Source organism: Calonectris borealis, chromosome 2 (assembly GCF_964195595.1).
Source record: "Calonectris borealis chromosome 2, bCalBor7.hap1.2, whole genome shotgun sequence".
NCBI lineage: Eukaryota > Metazoa > Chordata > Aves > Procellariiformes > Procellariidae > Calonectris > Calonectris borealis.
Genome location: NC_134313.1, coordinates 104085955 through 104104209, shown reverse-complemented (window position 1 = coordinate 104104209; position 18255 = coordinate 104085955). Strand labels below are relative to the sequence as shown.

The 18255-nt window shown below is 42.3% G+C and overlaps 1 protein-coding gene across 1 annotated transcript; it reads right to left on the bottom strand.

Moving 5' to 3' along the window:
* Positions 1 to 6476: 6476 nt before the first annotated feature.
* ALDH5A1 (aldehyde dehydrogenase 5 family member A1) lies at positions 6477 to 17334 on the bottom strand. Its single transcript, XM_075142836.1, has 10 exons — positions 17014 to 17334; positions 16695 to 16778; positions 15500 to 15670; positions 15098 to 15214; positions 14517 to 14660; positions 13485 to 13628; positions 11827 to 11985; positions 10306 to 10475; positions 9476 to 9534; positions 6477 to 9315 (listed from the first exon to the last, which is right to left on the bottom strand). The coding sequence occupies exons 1-10, from the start codon at positions 17314 to 17316 to the stop codon at positions 9110 to 9112; spliced, it is 1557 nt and encodes a 518-aa protein (XP_074998937.1). The 5' UTR covers positions 17317 to 17334; the 3' UTR covers positions 6477 to 9109.
* Between the last annotated feature and the right edge of the window lie 921 nt (positions 17335 to 18255).

The window sequence follows — 18255 nt, the reverse complement described above, 5'->3', positions numbered from 1 at the left end:
CATCTGTGTCCTGTAGGATGCAATGTTCCCTGTATTTACATAGAAAGTATGGTGCCTGCAGGGAAGTCCAGCCTTAGGTTGCTTCTGTAAGGATGAAGGTGCTTTGGCTCTCTGCCAGGAAGCAGTAGTGGAAAGCAGGAAGGTCTCAGTGCAACGCGCCTTCAGAAGCATTTTGAGCATCCCAAACAACCTTTTTCTTAGAGGACACTTTAAAGGAGCTCTGGACCTTTTAAGACTGAGATGAGTTTTCATTTGTCAGCCTCAGTGCTCAATTAAAGAATGAGCCAGGCATTTGTTAGTGAGATGCTTCTGGCAAAATACCCTATGCGGAGCAGGAGGTTCAACACCTACCTTCATTGTCATGGGCATTGGTACTGAGGAAGGTTTTAGCTTGAACATTAACTTGTTTTACTTTTTCACATGGCTCTTCAGTGACTGGATGTGTTGGCCTGAAGAGATCCTTTTAGGTGTTTGGGAAGGGTAGGTGCATTGGAGTTCTGATGTTCTTGTTCGCAATCTGGATAATTTCTTTACAGCATGCTTGTTAAGCTTTAAAGCCATGTCCCCAATACTGTTCTTGAAATCCCAAACTGAAGACCTGGCTTTTATACATAAGCCTCACGTGTGGGGGCATCTGTGTCAGTGGTACTGTCTAGCCACAACGTCAGCCTTTCCTGGGGGTCATTTACTGGCATGCTGCAGTCGTGGGCTGAACTGGAGGAATGATGTGTTCTGATGGAGAAAACGTTCCTCTGGGAGCATTTTGGACTTTCTTTTTTGTTTTAGCTTTTTTTTTTTTTTTTTTTTTTTAAATCTGATGGTGGAGAATCCATTAACAGAGAAGGGTGGAGCAGTATAGAGATAAAGGGGAGCAGATGAGAAGGGTCGGAAGGGGACATAGCCCACCTCCATCATGAGGAATAATTTGGTGGAGAATTTTGGGGCTTTCTCCATCCTTTCATAGAAGTCCAACACAACAGAGTAGTTGGGTTGAACCCTGTGACTTCCGTGCTTTTCTTGTTAATGGAGTTGGGCAAAGGTTGGAAAAACTGTCTAGGTTGGAAGGAATCAGTAGTCAAAAGTTGCAGCAACGTGGCGTGCTCATAACTGGTTTCATACCTTTGATTCTCAAATGCAGCTGGCAACCGTCCCTAAGGCTACTAATGCTGCACTGAGGAGCGTTTCCTGTGCCCAGCCCCGCATTTCTCTGGAGAGCCGAGTGTGGCTGCAGGAGTCATAGTGGTGGGAGAGGCTGTGAAGAGCTAAAAAGGGCTAATGCAAATGTTTTCCATGTTTTTCCCATACCTGCCAGCGAGATGCAGTATAAATGGTATGATTTGCTTTCTTCAGAAGCCAAGTTTTAACTTGATGTGTATGGGGGTTTTAGGCTATTTATTGAAACAAATCTACTTTATCTCGCTCTCCCCCTTCTTGAGTGTGTGTGTATATATTTATATTTTTAAATAACTTGGTCAATAAAAGCAAGGTCAGCTTCTGATGTCTTTCAATTTCTGCTCCAGATGTGTTAACATAACAACACAATGTTCACTTTAAATCATTCCTGAAGAAAGTTAAAGCCCACTCAAAATACAAATTTTTTTTTTTCCTTTTTCAATCAAAATATGTTGGGCTTAATCCATTCTGTACAAAGTCTCAAAATGTTCTAGCAGGAATTATGCTCTTGGAAACATGCATTAAAAAAAAAAAAGTTGCCTAAGCAACTACAACTTCGTATTGGCCACGCTGCCATTAATGCTTCTGCTAAATACTGTATCCAGTGTGCCTTTATCTATAAACTTCTCTTAGGACATGTCAGTGCAGTCAGCAGCATCCTTCAGTTTTGTGAAGTCAGTCACTTGTGTGTTTTGGGTTTGTTTTACGTTTTTAAAGCTGGTGCTGAAGCCTAGGAGGTTGTTCTTTCAAGGAATTAAAATTCAGACATCTTTTTAAAAAAAAAAAAAAACACTAAAGACTGATTCTCAAGTAAAACAACTACAGGAATTATAAACCTGCATTCCTCAATGCTGCAGAATTCCCAGGACTATTCCCCCTCCCCCACACACACACGCTGTGGGCTCAGATCTTTGGATCGGTGGTAAGTTCATGTGCCATGAGAACGTATGCATGATTTGGCTAGGTATTTCTCACTCTAACAAATAAGAAACATTAGACCAATTTCTTATTGCATAAGGCCCTAGCAAGTGGAAGTTGCTTACTAAATGCGACTAGATGATGCTTTGACATCTTCGTTGCTAACAGTATTTTAGTTCTGTTTTGAAAGTTGAATATAGTTTAAATTTTGAACTGCTTCTAATTCTACTAGTTTGATTCTTCCATCTCCTTGGAAGAAGTCATTCCTCTTATGTAAGATCAGGCTTGCTCTTAATATGAAACTTGCACAGAAGTTGACAATAATAGTTTCTGGCTCTGTGAATTTGTGATATCACATGTTTGTCTCACTTGGCCAAGCACGATTTTGGCAGGAATTTAGGAGAGACTATAGCAAGCCTTGTATCTTGATTCAGTATAACTTTTATTTCTAGAACTGTTCTTTCTTGCAGAATGTCAGGTCATACCTGGAATGAAAGGGTCGGAAAACTAGCTGTTAAGGTGCAAACACAATGGTAGAGTTCTGATGCTAGCCTTCTGGTTTGGGTTATGATGGGTTTGAAGCAGGTTCTCAGTCCTCGTGTTTACTTCTACACACCATTTTCCTTCATATACAGAAAGAGTGCTGGCAGCTTCTTTGTGAAATAGGGATGGGGATATTCCCAGCAGTCTCATCTGCACTGAAAAGCAGAGGAGACCAGATACAGCTTGTCATGTATGGCTCAGAGTCCACTGAAAATAAAGAATAAATTCAGTTTGGCACCGATAAGACACTGCCTCTCTTTGAAGGCAGACAGTGTGCTCATACTTACAGTGCCTCATAGCCTTGATGTATGCACTGGATTTTCATTTGCATCTTGGTTTTACATTTATACATGCTGATGCATGCACAAGCAGAGATTGTCCAGCTATGTAAAAGGACTGCCTTTGTTTGCATTTTAAGTAAGGAGTATATTTTGGAAGAAAAACTTCCTTACCATTACTGCCCGAGGCATTAAACAGGTTCTGTACTCAACTTCAGTACTCAATGCAGTGTATATGCAGCATGAAACTGCCATGTTGTGAACAGGTCATGGGCTTGGGTTTTTGATTTTCTTAACCAAAATGCTACTGCAGTATGGAACAAAATTTACCTTGGCAAATCTGCTGAGATGCACATCCATATTCTCTGCCCTATGGTTCAACCTTTCATATTAACTGAGTAGATTGCTGAAAAATTCAAGCAAAATGTGAACAGTCTAATTGCAGAGGGTTGTTTATTTGGGGGAAATAGGTTACTCTTGTTTCATGTGTAAGAGTACACTTTCAGCTGCGTCCTTTTAGGTAAATAGTCTTAGCAGTCTCCCTCTGTCAGGCGCCTCAGATACAGGTACTGTTCAAGCCTCTGTTTTGTGCTGTCAGCTGTGTTTGCTTGTATGATGCTAATTTTCTTTCTTTGTCTCTTGTGGGCAAACAGAAGTGCACATGCAAGGAACTTAACAGTGTGTGAACTTAGAGAGAGTGAGCGCATGCCTGTGTTCTCTATGCTGAATTTAAACTTTCCTTAGACAGTTCTCATGTTCTTGAATAATTGAGTTCTTAGGCAAATTTCCTATTCCTGATTTAAGCCTCAAGTGAAACTAGTTTTGCCCCTCAATATACTGATAATGCGCTATAGTCAGCTGCAGCTTCGGGATGGTGGTAATAAAATGACAGCTATTTTAGTCTTCTGAGCCATTTATGTGAGGTTTGAGAGAGGTAAACATTCCTCTAGGAGAAGGGAAATGGGATAGAGGTGAATTAGAGTTTCTTAACATCAGCTATTGCTTATCATTAATCCCTAACTAGATCCCTAACTATCATTAATCCCATACTTCTGCAGCAAAGGAGAACCCATTTCAGGGTTTTAGGGTCTTTTAGGTCCTGAACTCCCCAAGGCAAGGGAGAGAACCTTAAAACTTAGAAATTAAATTTTAAAAAGGAGGGAGAAAAGGCGAATCATTTTTTCTTTTGCATAGGCTACGAATCGAGTGCAGACAAGCCGCACATCAGTAGTTTGTCTCTGTACGAAAGCACTTCTCCCTGTGGGTGGGTGGATGGGTGAGCTATTACAGAGTTTGTATTAGCAATCTGTTTCTAGAAAATGTTATTTATTGCAAATGATAATGTCTTGTAACTGGAACCATTTCTGAGCTGAAGTTACGACATTTATGTAACTACTAATAAAGTTTTGTCTTTCCTTCTAGGAACTGGTCAGGTACTCTTTTAGACATGGTATTCTGTCTCAACACTCAGGTCAGGCTAATAGTGGTATGTTGTACACCATAGCTTATGTCTGTACTCAAACATAAAAGCAGTGCAATATCTGATCCCTTCCTTTCCTACTGACAAAACACTATGTTTTTTCAGAGAGGTAACATAATTCAGTACATCAGAGAGTAGAAAAAAAAATTACTGCAGTTCACAGTAAGAGTTTTCATGTGGTGCTTGTCCTTACTTGGTTTAATTGGCTGTGTGTGAATATTCACCAGCTGTCATGCCAAGTGTGGTGATTTCACAAGTTTTGTAGCTTATTCTATAGCAAATCCAATACTTGAGTGTTTGTGAGTATAATGGCTGCTTTGCAGTAATCAGAGATACTAGTGTGCAATATAACCCAAAATACTGCTGTTAGCTAGGGGTAGATTATGCTGCCTGTTTCTGAAAAATCCATGCATCAGTGTGTGTGAAGTTTGTGCTAAATCATGATAATAAAAGGTACTATGAGATACAAGTGTCTTTCTGTAAGGAAAAAACATACACCATAAAAGCAACTTTAAGTGTATTTGGATACATGGTGCCACAGCCTACCTGGTACCTCTTACACTCATACTTGACTCCTACAAGGCAATACTGGCTGCTGAATGAGCTGATGAGATGCAGCGTCCTTTATTGAAGAATGGAATCTCCCCGTTTGTTGTGGCATTGTACATTTTGGTAACAGCAGTAGGCTGCCCCCTCCCCTTTGAGTAGGCTGATGCAAGCCTTAGGCTTGTCCAACAGAAGATAATCAGCAGTGATTCCTAACAACTTAAGCCAGTTGTACTAAGTAGCTCCAGCATTCACCGATAAAGTGAATAAACCACCAACTTCTCATGTCTTGGAAGGTCCTAGGCAGAGAGTTTTGACATTGAAAACACTTTAAACAAGTGCTAAAATTTAACTTGGAGCTTCTGAAAACCATACTTACCCTTCTCCTTTAAGATAGCTCAACCCTTCCATAAGCAGTAGGGCTAGGACAAAGGGCATGAGCAGTTACACTTATGAGTCCGACAGTTACTTCAGTGCCAAGTCAAAGCATGGAGCTTCTTTTACCTAGAGGATTGCCCAACTCCCAACATGTGCCTGATTGGTTTAGAACAGTAGAAGCTATTTTACTCTCTGCAAACCATTTAAACTGCTGTTTATGTTCTGTGACTTAATCATGAAAGCACAATTAAACATAAAAGCATAAAATACGTCTAAAAACACCAGTGTCTGGGAAATGGATAGGCTGCAGAACACTAGCCTGCTTATACATTTCCTTGATCTTGGTGACAAGAGTTAAAGAAGTGCAAAAGTACTAGATATTGGTCAGGCTTGACATAGTTCTCAGTAAGACTGGTTGTCTATCATCTTCACTGGGTTCATTGGGTCAGTGTTACGACTTACTCTGAGCACCAAAGGTAACTTTGTGAGCTTAGCATACCAATGGACAAGCATTACCTAGAGTGACTTGCCAAAAAAAGCTTGTGCACTGTGGCTGGAGATAATTTCTGCCTATTTAAGCTAAAAATGATAGTATCAAGTAGAACAAGTAAACATCGTTTCTTAAGAGTTTATTATATGGAGAGGACAGGCAGCAGGGGTCAAACAACAGCTGTTTAAAGGGTAACATAAGAAAATAAAATGGAAATTGGCCACGACTAAGTCGGGTTGGAAATCAGAAGACAGTTTCTGAGGCTTCAAAACTGTATTAACTAAATGAAAATAAAAAAGCTTCCAAAAACCTGTTTTAAATCGTCACAAATGAAGTAAAGAATTATGTAAGTAATCATATGTGAAAGCGCGGAAGGGCACTCTGATCCACAAAGCCTGTATCTTGTGGTAAAATGTTTGATTCAGCATAAAAGACTTGCATACAAAATGACTGATGGCATATTAGTATGTTAGTCTCATCTATTTGATTAGATTCAAAGGACTGTAATTGGGGTAACCAGAATCTTACACCTGCAAAGAAGTGTCTTTTTTTTCAGTGTTAAAGATGGTGGAACAAAAAATTCTGTGCAAATCTGAGAGACTGAACTTATTGTGGTTGCTGTCAGTTTGTCAATTCAATGTTGAATAAGGTAATAAACCACAAAATCCAGTGCTTTCACAGAAGTTATTTATTAACTGAAAACATTTTTCCATCACAGTTTTAATACCCAGAAATAGCTAAACTATCACAGGTGTAATCAACATAACTGAGGTGTGAGAATTCAAGTATATCTTTTATTGAAGAATCACAGCTTTTGCTATGAAGACAACTTTAAGATTATTCTGTGCTTAACTGATGTAGACCTTACTGACACAAGGATACAAGGATACGATGCTGGACTCCAACTACAATCCAATCTAGACAAAGGTATTTTTGAAGTTTATTATGTACTTTATCTTTAATTATGGTTTGTGCTTGTTATCAGGCAGAGTAAAAGGAATTATTTGCTAGGAAAAAAGTAAACATTTACTCATCAGATCAATAACTTTGCAATGAATAGAGCAGTGGGTTAAAGAATTTATCCTCCAACTGCACTGTCCCAAGAAGTACACCCACATTCAAGACTGCACTGTCATACAGCAGTAAATGAGAGGACTTTAATTCTGACCTTACGCTGCAGTTCACAGGCAGACGTATTTTAAGTCTGTGCAATTTCAGTGGCAGATATTCTACCTGTGTACTATACCTGTAAGTGTGCCTGCATCACTGTGTTGTGGTACCCAGCACCGAGTTACGTCCTCCTTCTACCTAGTTACTCTTTCCAGTAAGAAACAAACACGTATTGGCAGCCAAGGCTGCTTCCTCTTCCACAACACTCTATTCCCCAAATTCAGGCAGCCTGTGCGCTCAATAGTGTTAGCTTAGAAGTTGGCTAATGAGAAAGTTTCTTGCAACTAATGTAGAAATAGGCCATCCTTTTTTTGTTCTTGACAACAAGCACGTATGCTGCAACTGATAACAGTATTAAGTCCTCACTATCTTAAATGTGCATTTTTGGTGCATTGGAAACTACTGGAAGGGCAGTGTCCTTTAACTGCCCTTCAGCTGGCATGATGCACACATACTCTATTGACAGATAATGTGCTCCAGACCCACCTAGTCTCAAGTGTTACACAAATAAAACCATAAAAAATATTTAGAAATAATAAGTAGCACTCAATGCTACCTTATGTGCGCTTTAAAAAAACCCCGTGAAACTCAGTTCCAGCTTGCCTTTCCCCCTACCCCCGCAAGTCTTGTGTTACCTGGTACCTCTTCACCTGATTGGATAAAATATCTTAAAAGATCCTATTTCATAGGGTACATTCAGTAGTGTATAGGAAGAAGAGCTCTGTTGCCTTCTTTTATTTATTTTTAATAATTAAGGGGTAAAGCCCCACTAAATAATGTTAACCAACACAGGAAATAAAATTTATTCCCCTTAGCCTCTGCAGTGCTGATTTATTTGCAAAATTAACATTGCACATTTTTTAAAGTGCTTCTTTTGACTGCCATTAAAATAATGTTTAAACAGCATTGTTTATTTCATATTAAGGAAGCTTTACATCATCTTTTGAAGATGACAAAACAGTGAGGTGATGTGTAGAAGTCTCACCTCTAATCACTTCTATTTAAATCTTCATTAGGTCACAAGTTAGCCAAGTTCAAAGGTTTTTCAACCTTCCTCCCTAACGGACATTCACCTGTGTAACCACAAATCCAATTGAAGGCACAAAGCCCATAGGAACAGAACCATCTCTCTGCTCATGTTCTTCAGAGGTGGTGAGTAACATTCCTTTAGACACTGACCAACATTTACATCAGTGACTGTACTTCTACCCAAGGAGAGTCACGTTCTTTTCATGGAAGGGAGTTTATCTATATCGTCGTGTCACTACTTCTGCTTCCTTCACACAGCCCTTACAGTGTCCCCTTATAATTCTGCAAGTTATTCCTGCAAGTAAGCATCCCATCTTCCTCCTGCTACTCACTAAGCCAGCAACTCCTTGTCCTGGACTCTCCTGTTCCCAGGACTGCTGGGGCTCACAAACATCAAACAAGGGCCATATTTGATCCCCGGCGTGCAAGCCGTTAGGCACAAATTACAGCTTTTTGCTCAGAAGCCAAAAGCTGAACAGGTGGCAGCTCTGCAGCCAGCATTAATGCACACTGAAAAAGCTGTCTATTTGCCTGCATGGATGCCTAGCTGTAGCTAAAAGCAATTCCTCACCTTTCATAAGCATCAGATTCTCCCACAATTAAAAAAAAAAGACACACCTGCTTCTTAAAAGAAGGTCACATAACCACATTAGAAAATGTGAGTATTTACACAAAATTCTAAAGGGAGACTGCCATCCCCAAAGCCTCCCACATCCACACTGAAACATTAGAGGCAGTAGAAAATGGTGGTCTAGTTTCCCCTTGCCATAGATTATGATCTATCTTCATTATGCACAAGTCTCCAAGTCATCCCAGTTACACAGGGTTAATCCAAGAATAATGAATGTGCATTCTTCCCTACTCCATACTAAAAATGATGGACATCATTGTGATCACATTCCTGAAAAACTGAATGTATAAATAAAGAACAGGTAAAAACATATGGCAGCACGGAATACTGTAAATATCTCTACACATACAGAACAGGGTTGCTTAGTTTTAAAGAAGGTAGAAGTTGCATTCATACATATTTCTGGTTCAAGAAGCTTATTAAGACTACAGCACTCTTTTCCAAGCTGTTGGGATTGTGCTTTTTGAAGATTTTTATAAGCCTCCAAAGCAGACATATTTTATTTCTAAGTATTCATCGATGCCATATTTTGAACCTTCTCGCCCTAAGCCAGACTGTTTCACCCCACCAAAAGGACTCTCCACTGAGGAGACTATGCCTTCATTAACGCCGACCATTCCAACTTCCAGCTGTTCTGCAACCCTCCAGATCTGAGCTGGATCTTGGGAGTAGAAATACCCTGCCGTGCAGACACAGAGATACAGGAATGAAAATTAAAATCCGGAAGAACAATTGCAGAAGACACTGAAAAAGAGACTTACTGACATTAAAAATCATCACCCCATAACACTAAAGCTCATAAAACCACAGAAATACATTTATCTGACAGAGAGGCATACCTGCTAAACCCACATTAGCTGCGTTTGCTATAGCAATAGCTTCTGCTTCAGTCTCAAATCTGTCAATATAAAGAGAAAAAATACAAATGAGGCCTGCAGTTCATCTACCGTCTTGCTGACTTACTGACAAGAAGCAGCCTTATCAGAAGTAAAAAAGTCAAGATGCAGTTTTTTTCCAAAAGTGTATTTTAAACATCTCATTTAATTTTCACTGTGAAACAATGGAGGAGTTTCTACCACTTCTCTTGATTTAAACTGCAATTAAGTAGTTAAGGTTGCCTTTATCCTCCCTAGATACTGGTAGCCAAAAGATTTACTTCACATGGGTTAACCCACCCATTTCCCCAACTACGCAAGCACTCTCAACTATAAGAGAGAACCATATGTTCTTCCATCACATCCAACTGCTCTGGACGGAGGCAGGGAAGGTTTTAAGGAGAAAAGAGAGCTCTAAGTCATCCTCCGTCAGAAAAACTTAGGACTAGCAAATCACATGACAAACTGCAAAGTCCTGCCTCCTACTTCACACCACAAATCATGACGTTGATGAAGGTTTTGCTGCTATCTACCCTTGCTTAACTGCTGATACAATTTAAAAGAAAATGATTTTCAAAAAGTTGCAGAGATGCTAAAATCGGGTCGAGAGAGAAACAAACGAACCACATATCCAAAGTAAGTTTTCACATGTGTACCCCAGCCTAATTACAAGACTTGTGTGATTGTACAAAAATACCTTTTGGCAAACTGTCATTCAAATCTTATTTATTCAAAATAATCTTTCATTGTTTTTTTTAATTGCTATTTTTCATCTGGAAAATGAATAATCTTACTTGATAACTGGTGCTAAAGGGCCAAATGTCTCCTCTTGAGTGCAAAGCATTTTTGTTGTAACATTACTAAGTAATGTTGGCTCAAAGAAATTCTTCCCCAGGCTGTGTCGCTTCCCTCCAGTCACAACAGATGCTCCTTGAGAAACTGCATCATTAATGTGTCTCTCTACCTGAGGTATGCAAAACAAAAATCTCAAAGTCAGCATTTAGGAATGAGCAATAGTGTATTTTCCACTGAAGAAATAATACTCTCCAGTACCAAACAGAAGATTTTGAAGAGAGGTTTATACTTTGCAGACGACCATTTGCAGTATTATTTAAAATGTCTTTTAAATTTTTGTTTCTCAGTCTGATGTAATTTCAGAGGGATAAACTATGAGTATGGCCCCAGTCTCACAGATATTAAAGATTCAGCTTTTCTGTCGAAATGAAAAGATTACATCTAACATGAGAAAAAGTCTCTGCAGGACTAAGAAGTACACCTGATATTCGTAATCAAGCACTATGAAAACAGAAGTACATGACTGTCATTTAAAGAGAAACAGACAACTTTCAAGATGGTACTGTCAAGAACCATTTTCCACCCCCTACATCTACAATTCATCAAAGACAAGAAAGTAATAAGAAAACTAAAGTAGCAGTCTCCACCTAGAATACAGTCCTTTGAAATTACAGAAAAGCAGTTAAGTGACTATATAGAGTACTTGCTTATTTGTATATATAGATGTATATGATACACACACACGCTATACTTTTGTGATGCACAAAGGGGAGGCATGAAGAAAAGAAATCGAAGTACTGTATCCTTTGTCTCCCAAATAACTCTGAATGTTTTAATACTCAATTATTTTATAAACAGAAAGAATCTGGCAGCATTCAAGTATAACGGGATTCAAACCAAGCCTGCATGTAACTGAGCCATAGTATCTTAGAAACTATGAACCACATAATTTAATAATCTTTAACCTTAGGAAGGGTGAAATACAATAGAAAATGTGACCTGCTGCAATTAAAAAAATTTCCTGGAGTCACGAGTCATCCAGAACAGAAGACCCAAACCATGCTTATATGGTTTCAAGTGATAACAACATCCAGAGCTCTGGTATTTTTAACCTCAATGCATTATTCTGCTTAGCTTTTGCCGAACAGAGGCACTGTTCTTCAAAATAAGTTGTCATTCACAGTGCTTTAGAATTGCAGGATCACCACACAACTCTCACAGTGTTTCCAATTTCAGTAAATGTTCTTGAGAACAGCTAGGAAGTAATCAGGAGGAATCAGTTTCTCCTAAAGGAGAAATCTCTTTTTTCCCTTAATGGAAATAGGGCAATGATACATTAACTGGCCACATCTGTTCGTCTATATGTATACAGGGACTTGGACGACAGAACACACTTCTAGCCACACTGCAAATACATTCTAACAAAACAAGCGTGAAAAAAGTGAAATATAAATCTAAAGTTACTTTATGGATCATAAAAAGGAAATTAAGATGTCAAAAATGAAATCTTTTATTTATACCTTCTCCACTGCTTTTTCATTAATTAGTGGCCCTTGGGTAGTTTTTGCATCAAATCCACTTCCGACATGTAGTTCTCTCTCTATAGCTTTAGCAAACTTTTCCACAAATTTGTCATGGATTCCCTTTTGCACCAGGAAACGGTTTGTGCAAACACAGGTCTGAAAACAAACATGAAAAGGAAAAACAAACAGTAGTTTATATTGTATTTAATCTATCCATGAATTCATTCTCGCTTTCATGCCGCAGTATCGGGTTACTACAGTGATCTGTCCTCTGCCTCTCCTCCATCATGCTAAGCTGTTACCTAGCTTTGCCATTTCTTTCATCACCCCTCTCACTTTAGAAATACAACTTCAACAAGCTGTGAGTATGTGTGTGAAATATGCCACACTGCCAAATTTAAGTCACTTATGCTGGGAAAAGGTTTTGTGAGTTCTGTGGACTCTGATGTATGGATCAGCCAAGGTCCAGAGGCTGCAAGAAATGCCTTCTAATTAGACTGCAGAATGCTGTACTGAGCAGCAGAACCTCAAATCACACTTGGTGGTGTGGGTCTTTTTTTCTAACTCCTTCATTAATTGTTTGAGTTTGCTTTCTTCCTGGAATTTGTTTTTAAGAGCTTTCAGTGGCCTACTTATTTGTGCTACCCCTTTGCTCTGACTGCATCCTATTTTCATTACTACAGTCTCTCAAAAGTAACAGCTACTTTATCCTTCTATGCAGCAGCAGAGGTGCCTTTTATGTTAGATCTTGTCTAATCTGTGTCTGCTCACTCAGTAGTCCCTGTCCACATTCCATTCTATTTTGTTTCCTTTCTTTCTTCCCAAGATTAGTCTTATGTTTTCTTCTTGTGTTATTCAAGCAACATTTTCCCAACCAAATGACCTCCCAATCCCACCGAAAACTTGCTGCTTCTCCAAATTGGAGTTCGTCAACTTCATGTTGATCTGTAGAAGTAATACTCATAAGGCTGGAACAGCCTCCACACAGCCCTGCTCTGCTGACTGTTCTGGAAAGTGATGCTCTTAAAAATTTTTTCACTCTAAGTAAAATACATTTGAAGCAATGTACACTTTGAATCCTGTCTATCACTTTTTTTAAGCTACTTATTGTGGAAAAATCTGGTCATGAGTGTCTTAACAGATTTCAATCCCCTTAACTCCTGCTGGGTGCTTTCAGAACACAAAAAAAGACTTGAATCAAACACACCATCTTACAGATAGGAGCATTTATCATGAGACTTGAAGCCATTATTTTAAGAAATAGCTATGCACATGTTATAAAACATAATCCCGAGAACTGAGGCAGGATGGTGTCTCCACAGCTCTAGTTCTCCAATGAATTTAATGCTAACAAAGCATATGACAAAATGCCTTATCACTTCTCATGCTCTTGCGAGGGGTCCTAGTGAACATCTTCCTTCTCAGTGATATACTGACTGCCATGTATGTTGTGAAAGTACACGGGATTTTACAGTGTTGTTATTCAGACTTGCTGATAACTGACTTGAGTGCCCAGAGCCATGTGACTCCAGCATCTTTCTCTTCACAATGAAGTGTTCTATGCTTTCCTTTTACATAAAGTAGCTTATTTACAGCTTAAACTATATGTACAGCTCTTCACTTTCCAGAAACAAGGACAAAAAGGTTACTCTTACCTGCCCTGAGTTTCTATACTTAGAAGCAAGGGCTCCTGCAACAGCACGGTCCACATTGGCGCTGTCAAACACTATAAAAGGAGCATGTCCTCCAAGCTCCATGGAAACTCGCTTCACAGTGTCAGCTGCGTGTTTCAGCAGTATCTGTAGGCAACAGAGGAGACACAGAAATTTGTACCTCTACCAGATGTGAACTATGGAACCACAGACGGAAGGCAGTGAAAAACTAACTCTGGCAGGGAATTAATCTGCATCTTCTCTATAATGCTAGACCATCTGTTTTCTCCTATGACAAAAACAAGGACTAATTTCCTTCATTAAAATCTTTAGAGATTAAATTCTGGCCCAGAAATAATGAAGAGAAGAATTTTCATCAACTTCAATTCAGGTCTGATTTTATACACTAATATTGTCACTCTTGTTTGCTTGTTCTTTTCTTTTTTTGGTAATAAAAATCTTGACTACTCTTACAAAATTTTTCCAAGATCTGACAGAATTTGGGATTAAGATTTGCCTTGATATCAGACTTTTCTTCATTCTGCATACAGCCATCCCATAAAATTCTACCATCTTCTAGCCACGCTCTGAATTTTTATTGACTTCACTAGAGATGGTGACGAGTAAGACTGCTTATTGACTAAGGTTGATAGGAGAGATGCAAGGGCCTCACTTCTCTAACACTTCCTCTCAACTGCAGAAGCCATTTCTGAACAGCACCTTTAAAACTCAATTTCAGTGTTCTTATTAGGATGTTGTCACCCTATGACATGAAACAAGAGCATCTTGTACAGAACTGTTCACATTGTAATTTAATAAAGGGCAATTATCCAGAAGTTGCACACAGGCATCCTTCTGTGATGTACTGGTATTAAAGTAAATAGGCAGTATCTCAAGAAGTACACAATTATTTGGACAATCTGTGTACAGTAGCCAGAAAAGAAGAAGGCTCTGTATAAAGGCACACACGTTCCCCCTACCTTTCCAGTATAACCATAGTAATCATCTTCAAGAATATTCTGTACACTTATGTACCTTTCCTGTTGCTGTGGAGCCAGTAAAAGATATTTTGGCTACCAATGGATCAGTGCACAGAACTTCCCCTACAGCTGGTGTCTGTTGTCTGGAACAAGGAACAACATTATACACTCCCGCTGGAATTCCAGCCTGGTTTGCAAGCTGCAACACAAGAAACACAGAATTTGCATTATCAGTGCGTTTTGTGTGAGGAATAATCACTTAATGTTTGTTTATGGTTTTGAAGAAACCAGTCTGTAAGTCAATGGAAGCCGAAACTGAGCAGCACAACTAATAACAGATGGCACAGTATCAAGAGAGCAGCTTCGCTCTAGTTCAAGCTGACCGTCATTCAAAGTCACCACAGGAAAGGTATAAAGATGTTTTGTGTAGTTAAATGGCCAGATCCTCTTTGAGGCTCTACACCGTATTAGAGGCAACTTTCAAAGATTCGTACTAAACTAAAACCTCTGGATCAATTCAGCCAACTTGTCCTTCCTTCATGTATGAAGTTGGCCGAAGTTATCTTTGAAGCCCACCTGACTCCCCATTTACAGCTTCAGTCCACTGCTAAGGTAAAGCTTAGCATAAAAGCTCACCTCCCCAAGAGCTAATGCTGAGAAAGGTGTATCCTCTGCAGGTTTCACTACCACCGTACAGCCAGCTGCCAGAGCTGCACCAACCTTCCGGGTAATCATAGCGCTGGGGAAATTCCACTAGGATGAGAGAGAAAAGTACAATCAAACTTGTGAAAATTTTGCCTCCTGTTTTTGCAGAAATAGCTGGCATTTTCTGTAATTTTGTGATAACCTAAACAGACCTGCATGTAATTTGTCCTAAGTGAACATTACAAAGAAGCACGGCCAATCCAGGAAGAAGCGAGTACAAGGTAAAAATGAAACTTTACAGGGGTGTTTGCCAGGGCTGGAGGAGCCATAAGGCCACATGCTGTGCGCTGAGCTGAAAACCTTCGTATGTTTAAAAAATTCAGCTGTCCTTACTGGGGTTATAATGGCTGCCACTCCTACTGGCTGCTTCAGCACCAGAATTCTTCTGTCTTTTGCGGATGCTGGAATGACATCACCATAAACCCGGCGAGCTTCCTCCGCAAACCACTCCAGAAACGAGGCAGAATACAGGATTTCACCCTGTGCTTCTTTCAGAGGCTTCCCCTTTGATTAAAACAGATTGAAGATACACTGTAAGCAGCAGACTGAAGTGATAAACACAAATTCAAGTCATTTCAGAGTACTTTATAAGCCCTTATCATGTACGCTGCAGTCTCCAAAAATGATTATATGATTGCAGCAGCAATAGTTGTGTGGCTTCAATATACTGTCATTGTATAGTCAACATTTTGTATGTTGTACCTGGATTCATACCTGCCCAAGACAAGGAGTTGGAATAGCAAATGTAGCATGTGTTTATTTACAAACTCTGCAGTAATCTGCTGTTACCATTCTGATGGTGATGCAAATCATGGCAAAACAGTTACAAGTTTATGCCAGGGACATTTGTTTTGCGGAGTATTACTTTGGATTACCTCCAGGTCTGATCCCGTGGACTGAATGACCATTAGCAGCTGCCACACCAAACACCACAGAGAAGCTGCTGAAGTATCTCCTAGCACGGTTTTATCCAAAAGGACACCAGTCTGTGAGCTCCCAGACTGCTCTGTGATGCAAACCAAAGCACACTGAGTGAATCCAACTTGGAGACTTGCTTTAACAGTACCGCAATTTTTTCTGAGTCAATGAAGCTGATGAAACACAAACATTTCTGCCATGAAGACCATGGTTTAGGTTGATGTTTGCTTTTGCATACCATGAAGCACAATGTGGGTCCGATTTCCACTGGCTTGTTAGGTACTATTGTCATCAAAATAATGCGTTGTACGTACGCCAGAAATAGAAAAGTTCGAAACGTTATCCATTAACCTAACGGAGCAATGTGAATGCGCAACGTGTCCGCTAGGCTCAACTTTTTTAAGTAATAAAAAAAGTAATAATAAAAAGATATGGTGAAATGCATACAGGGTGTTTTGACGGCTGTCGGTGTTACTTTATGTCAACGTTAGCATCCCGGTGCGACGCTCCTGAACAGGCGGACCGCTGGCACGGGCGGAACCCCAGCTGACGGGGGCAGCCGCCACCGCGCCGCTCCCCCGGCAGAGGCGGGCCCCGCCGCCGTACTCACGTTCTCGGCCGTTATGATCCTCGCCAGCTCGTCCTTGTTCTCCATCATCAGCTCGTACCATCGGCGGAGGCGCACGCTCCTCTCCTGGGAAGAGAGAAGGCTGCCGTGGCCGCCGCCCGCAGGGAGGGCGCGGCGCCCGAGAGGAGCTTCTCCGAGGGGGCAGCGAAGCCCCGGAAGACCCCGGGGCGAACCCACAGGCCGCCGGGGGACGGGCGGCCCTCGCCGGACCGGGCCTCCCCGCCCCGGCCGCCTCCCGCTCCAGGCCCCGCCCGGAGCCCCCTGGCTGCCCAGGCGGGCGCCATCTTCCGCGGCCGCTCACCTTAGCGGGGAGGCGGCCCCAGGCGGCGCCGGCCTCGTGCGCGGCGCGCACGGCCGCCCGCGCCTCGGCCGCCCCGCAGTCGGCCACCCGGCCCAGCTCCTCGCCGCTGGCCGGGTCCTGCACGGGGAAAGCGGCGGGCGTCTCCACCCAGCGGCCGCCCACCAGGCCGCCCCGGCGCACCAGGGCGGCGGGCAGCGCCCAGCTGCCGCGCCGCGCCGCCGCCGGACCCGGGGGTGGCGGGGGGAGAAGGAGGAGGCGGCGGCGGGCGGCGGCGGCGGCCCGCCGCGGGAGGAGGCTCGCCATGGCCGCGCACCGGCGACAGGCGGCGGGGCCCGCGCCGCCCCGGAGGAGGAGCTGCGTAGGGGCCGGGCCAGAAGCGGCCTCTCGCCGGGGCACGGCGGCGGGCGGGCGCTCGGGAGGGCACTCGGGCGGAGGCGCTCGGTGGGCCCTTGCAGGCGTGGGGGCAGCTCGGTCGGGGGCTTCTGTTTCCCGGAGCCCCACTTCCCCAGCCTCATCGAGGCCGCCCTCCGGAGGGAGAGGGTGGGCTTGCGCTTGATGGCTTGACTCCAGGAGCACCGGCCCGCGGGGGGCTGGGGTCACACCGGGCCTGTGGCCCACGCCGCCGGGTCGCATGGCGGCTGCGGTCGGTCGCTGGCACGAGGGCCGTGCGAAGCCCCTGCCGGGTGCCACCACCTCGCTGGGGACCGGCGTGGCTGTGCCGCACGTGCCAGCCGTGCCTGCAGGTTGAGCAGCGACCTGGCATGGCGGCCAGGCCAGGGCTGCATGGAGGATGGCTGGGAGACACAGCGCGCCCAGGCTCTGCAGTCAGGCAGAAGTTGACTTCTGCATGGCAGGAGTACTCACATGAGTTGGGCTTTCAGTCTAGATCATAAGACCCAAACGTCTGTGTGCAATGTCCTGTCGGCTCACCAAAGCTTACGGATTTGTATTGCCTACGACTCAGGAGCTGGTGTGTTTCTACTAATGCTGCTTTGGCAATTGGCTTTAATTTTCTCTGAAATCTGACATGGCTGTTGTAAGGCAAGGGCACCGTGAGCTGGACGAACTGTGGGAGGATGCTCTTATCTGCCGTGGTTTTGTATGTTAACAGACCTCACTGTTGCTGTGCAGTGATGGCAGTTACACTGCCCAAACCCCAGAGATACTACAGAATTCAAGAGGGGAGAAAACCTACGGGTTATTTCCTTTTTTATAAATTACTTTATTTGAGGTAAAGAAAAA

What these genes read in the sequence shown, in the direction of transcription:
- ALDH5A1 (XM_075142836.1), bottom strand. Translation starts at nt 17,316, where the DNA reads ATGGCGAGCCTCCTCCCGCGGCGGGCCGCCGCCGCCGCCCGCCGCCGC. An exon ending in GGGGCCGCCTCCCCGCTAAG is followed by an intron (nt 16,779 to 17,013) that starts GTGAGCGGCCGC and finishes CTCTCTTCCCAG; the next exon opens with GAGAGGAGCGTGCGCCTCCG. An exon ending in AGTATAGAAACTCAGGGCAG is followed by an intron (nt 11,986 to 13,484) that starts GTAAGAGTAACC and finishes GTTTGTTTTCAG; the next exon opens with ACCTGTGTTTGCACAAACCG.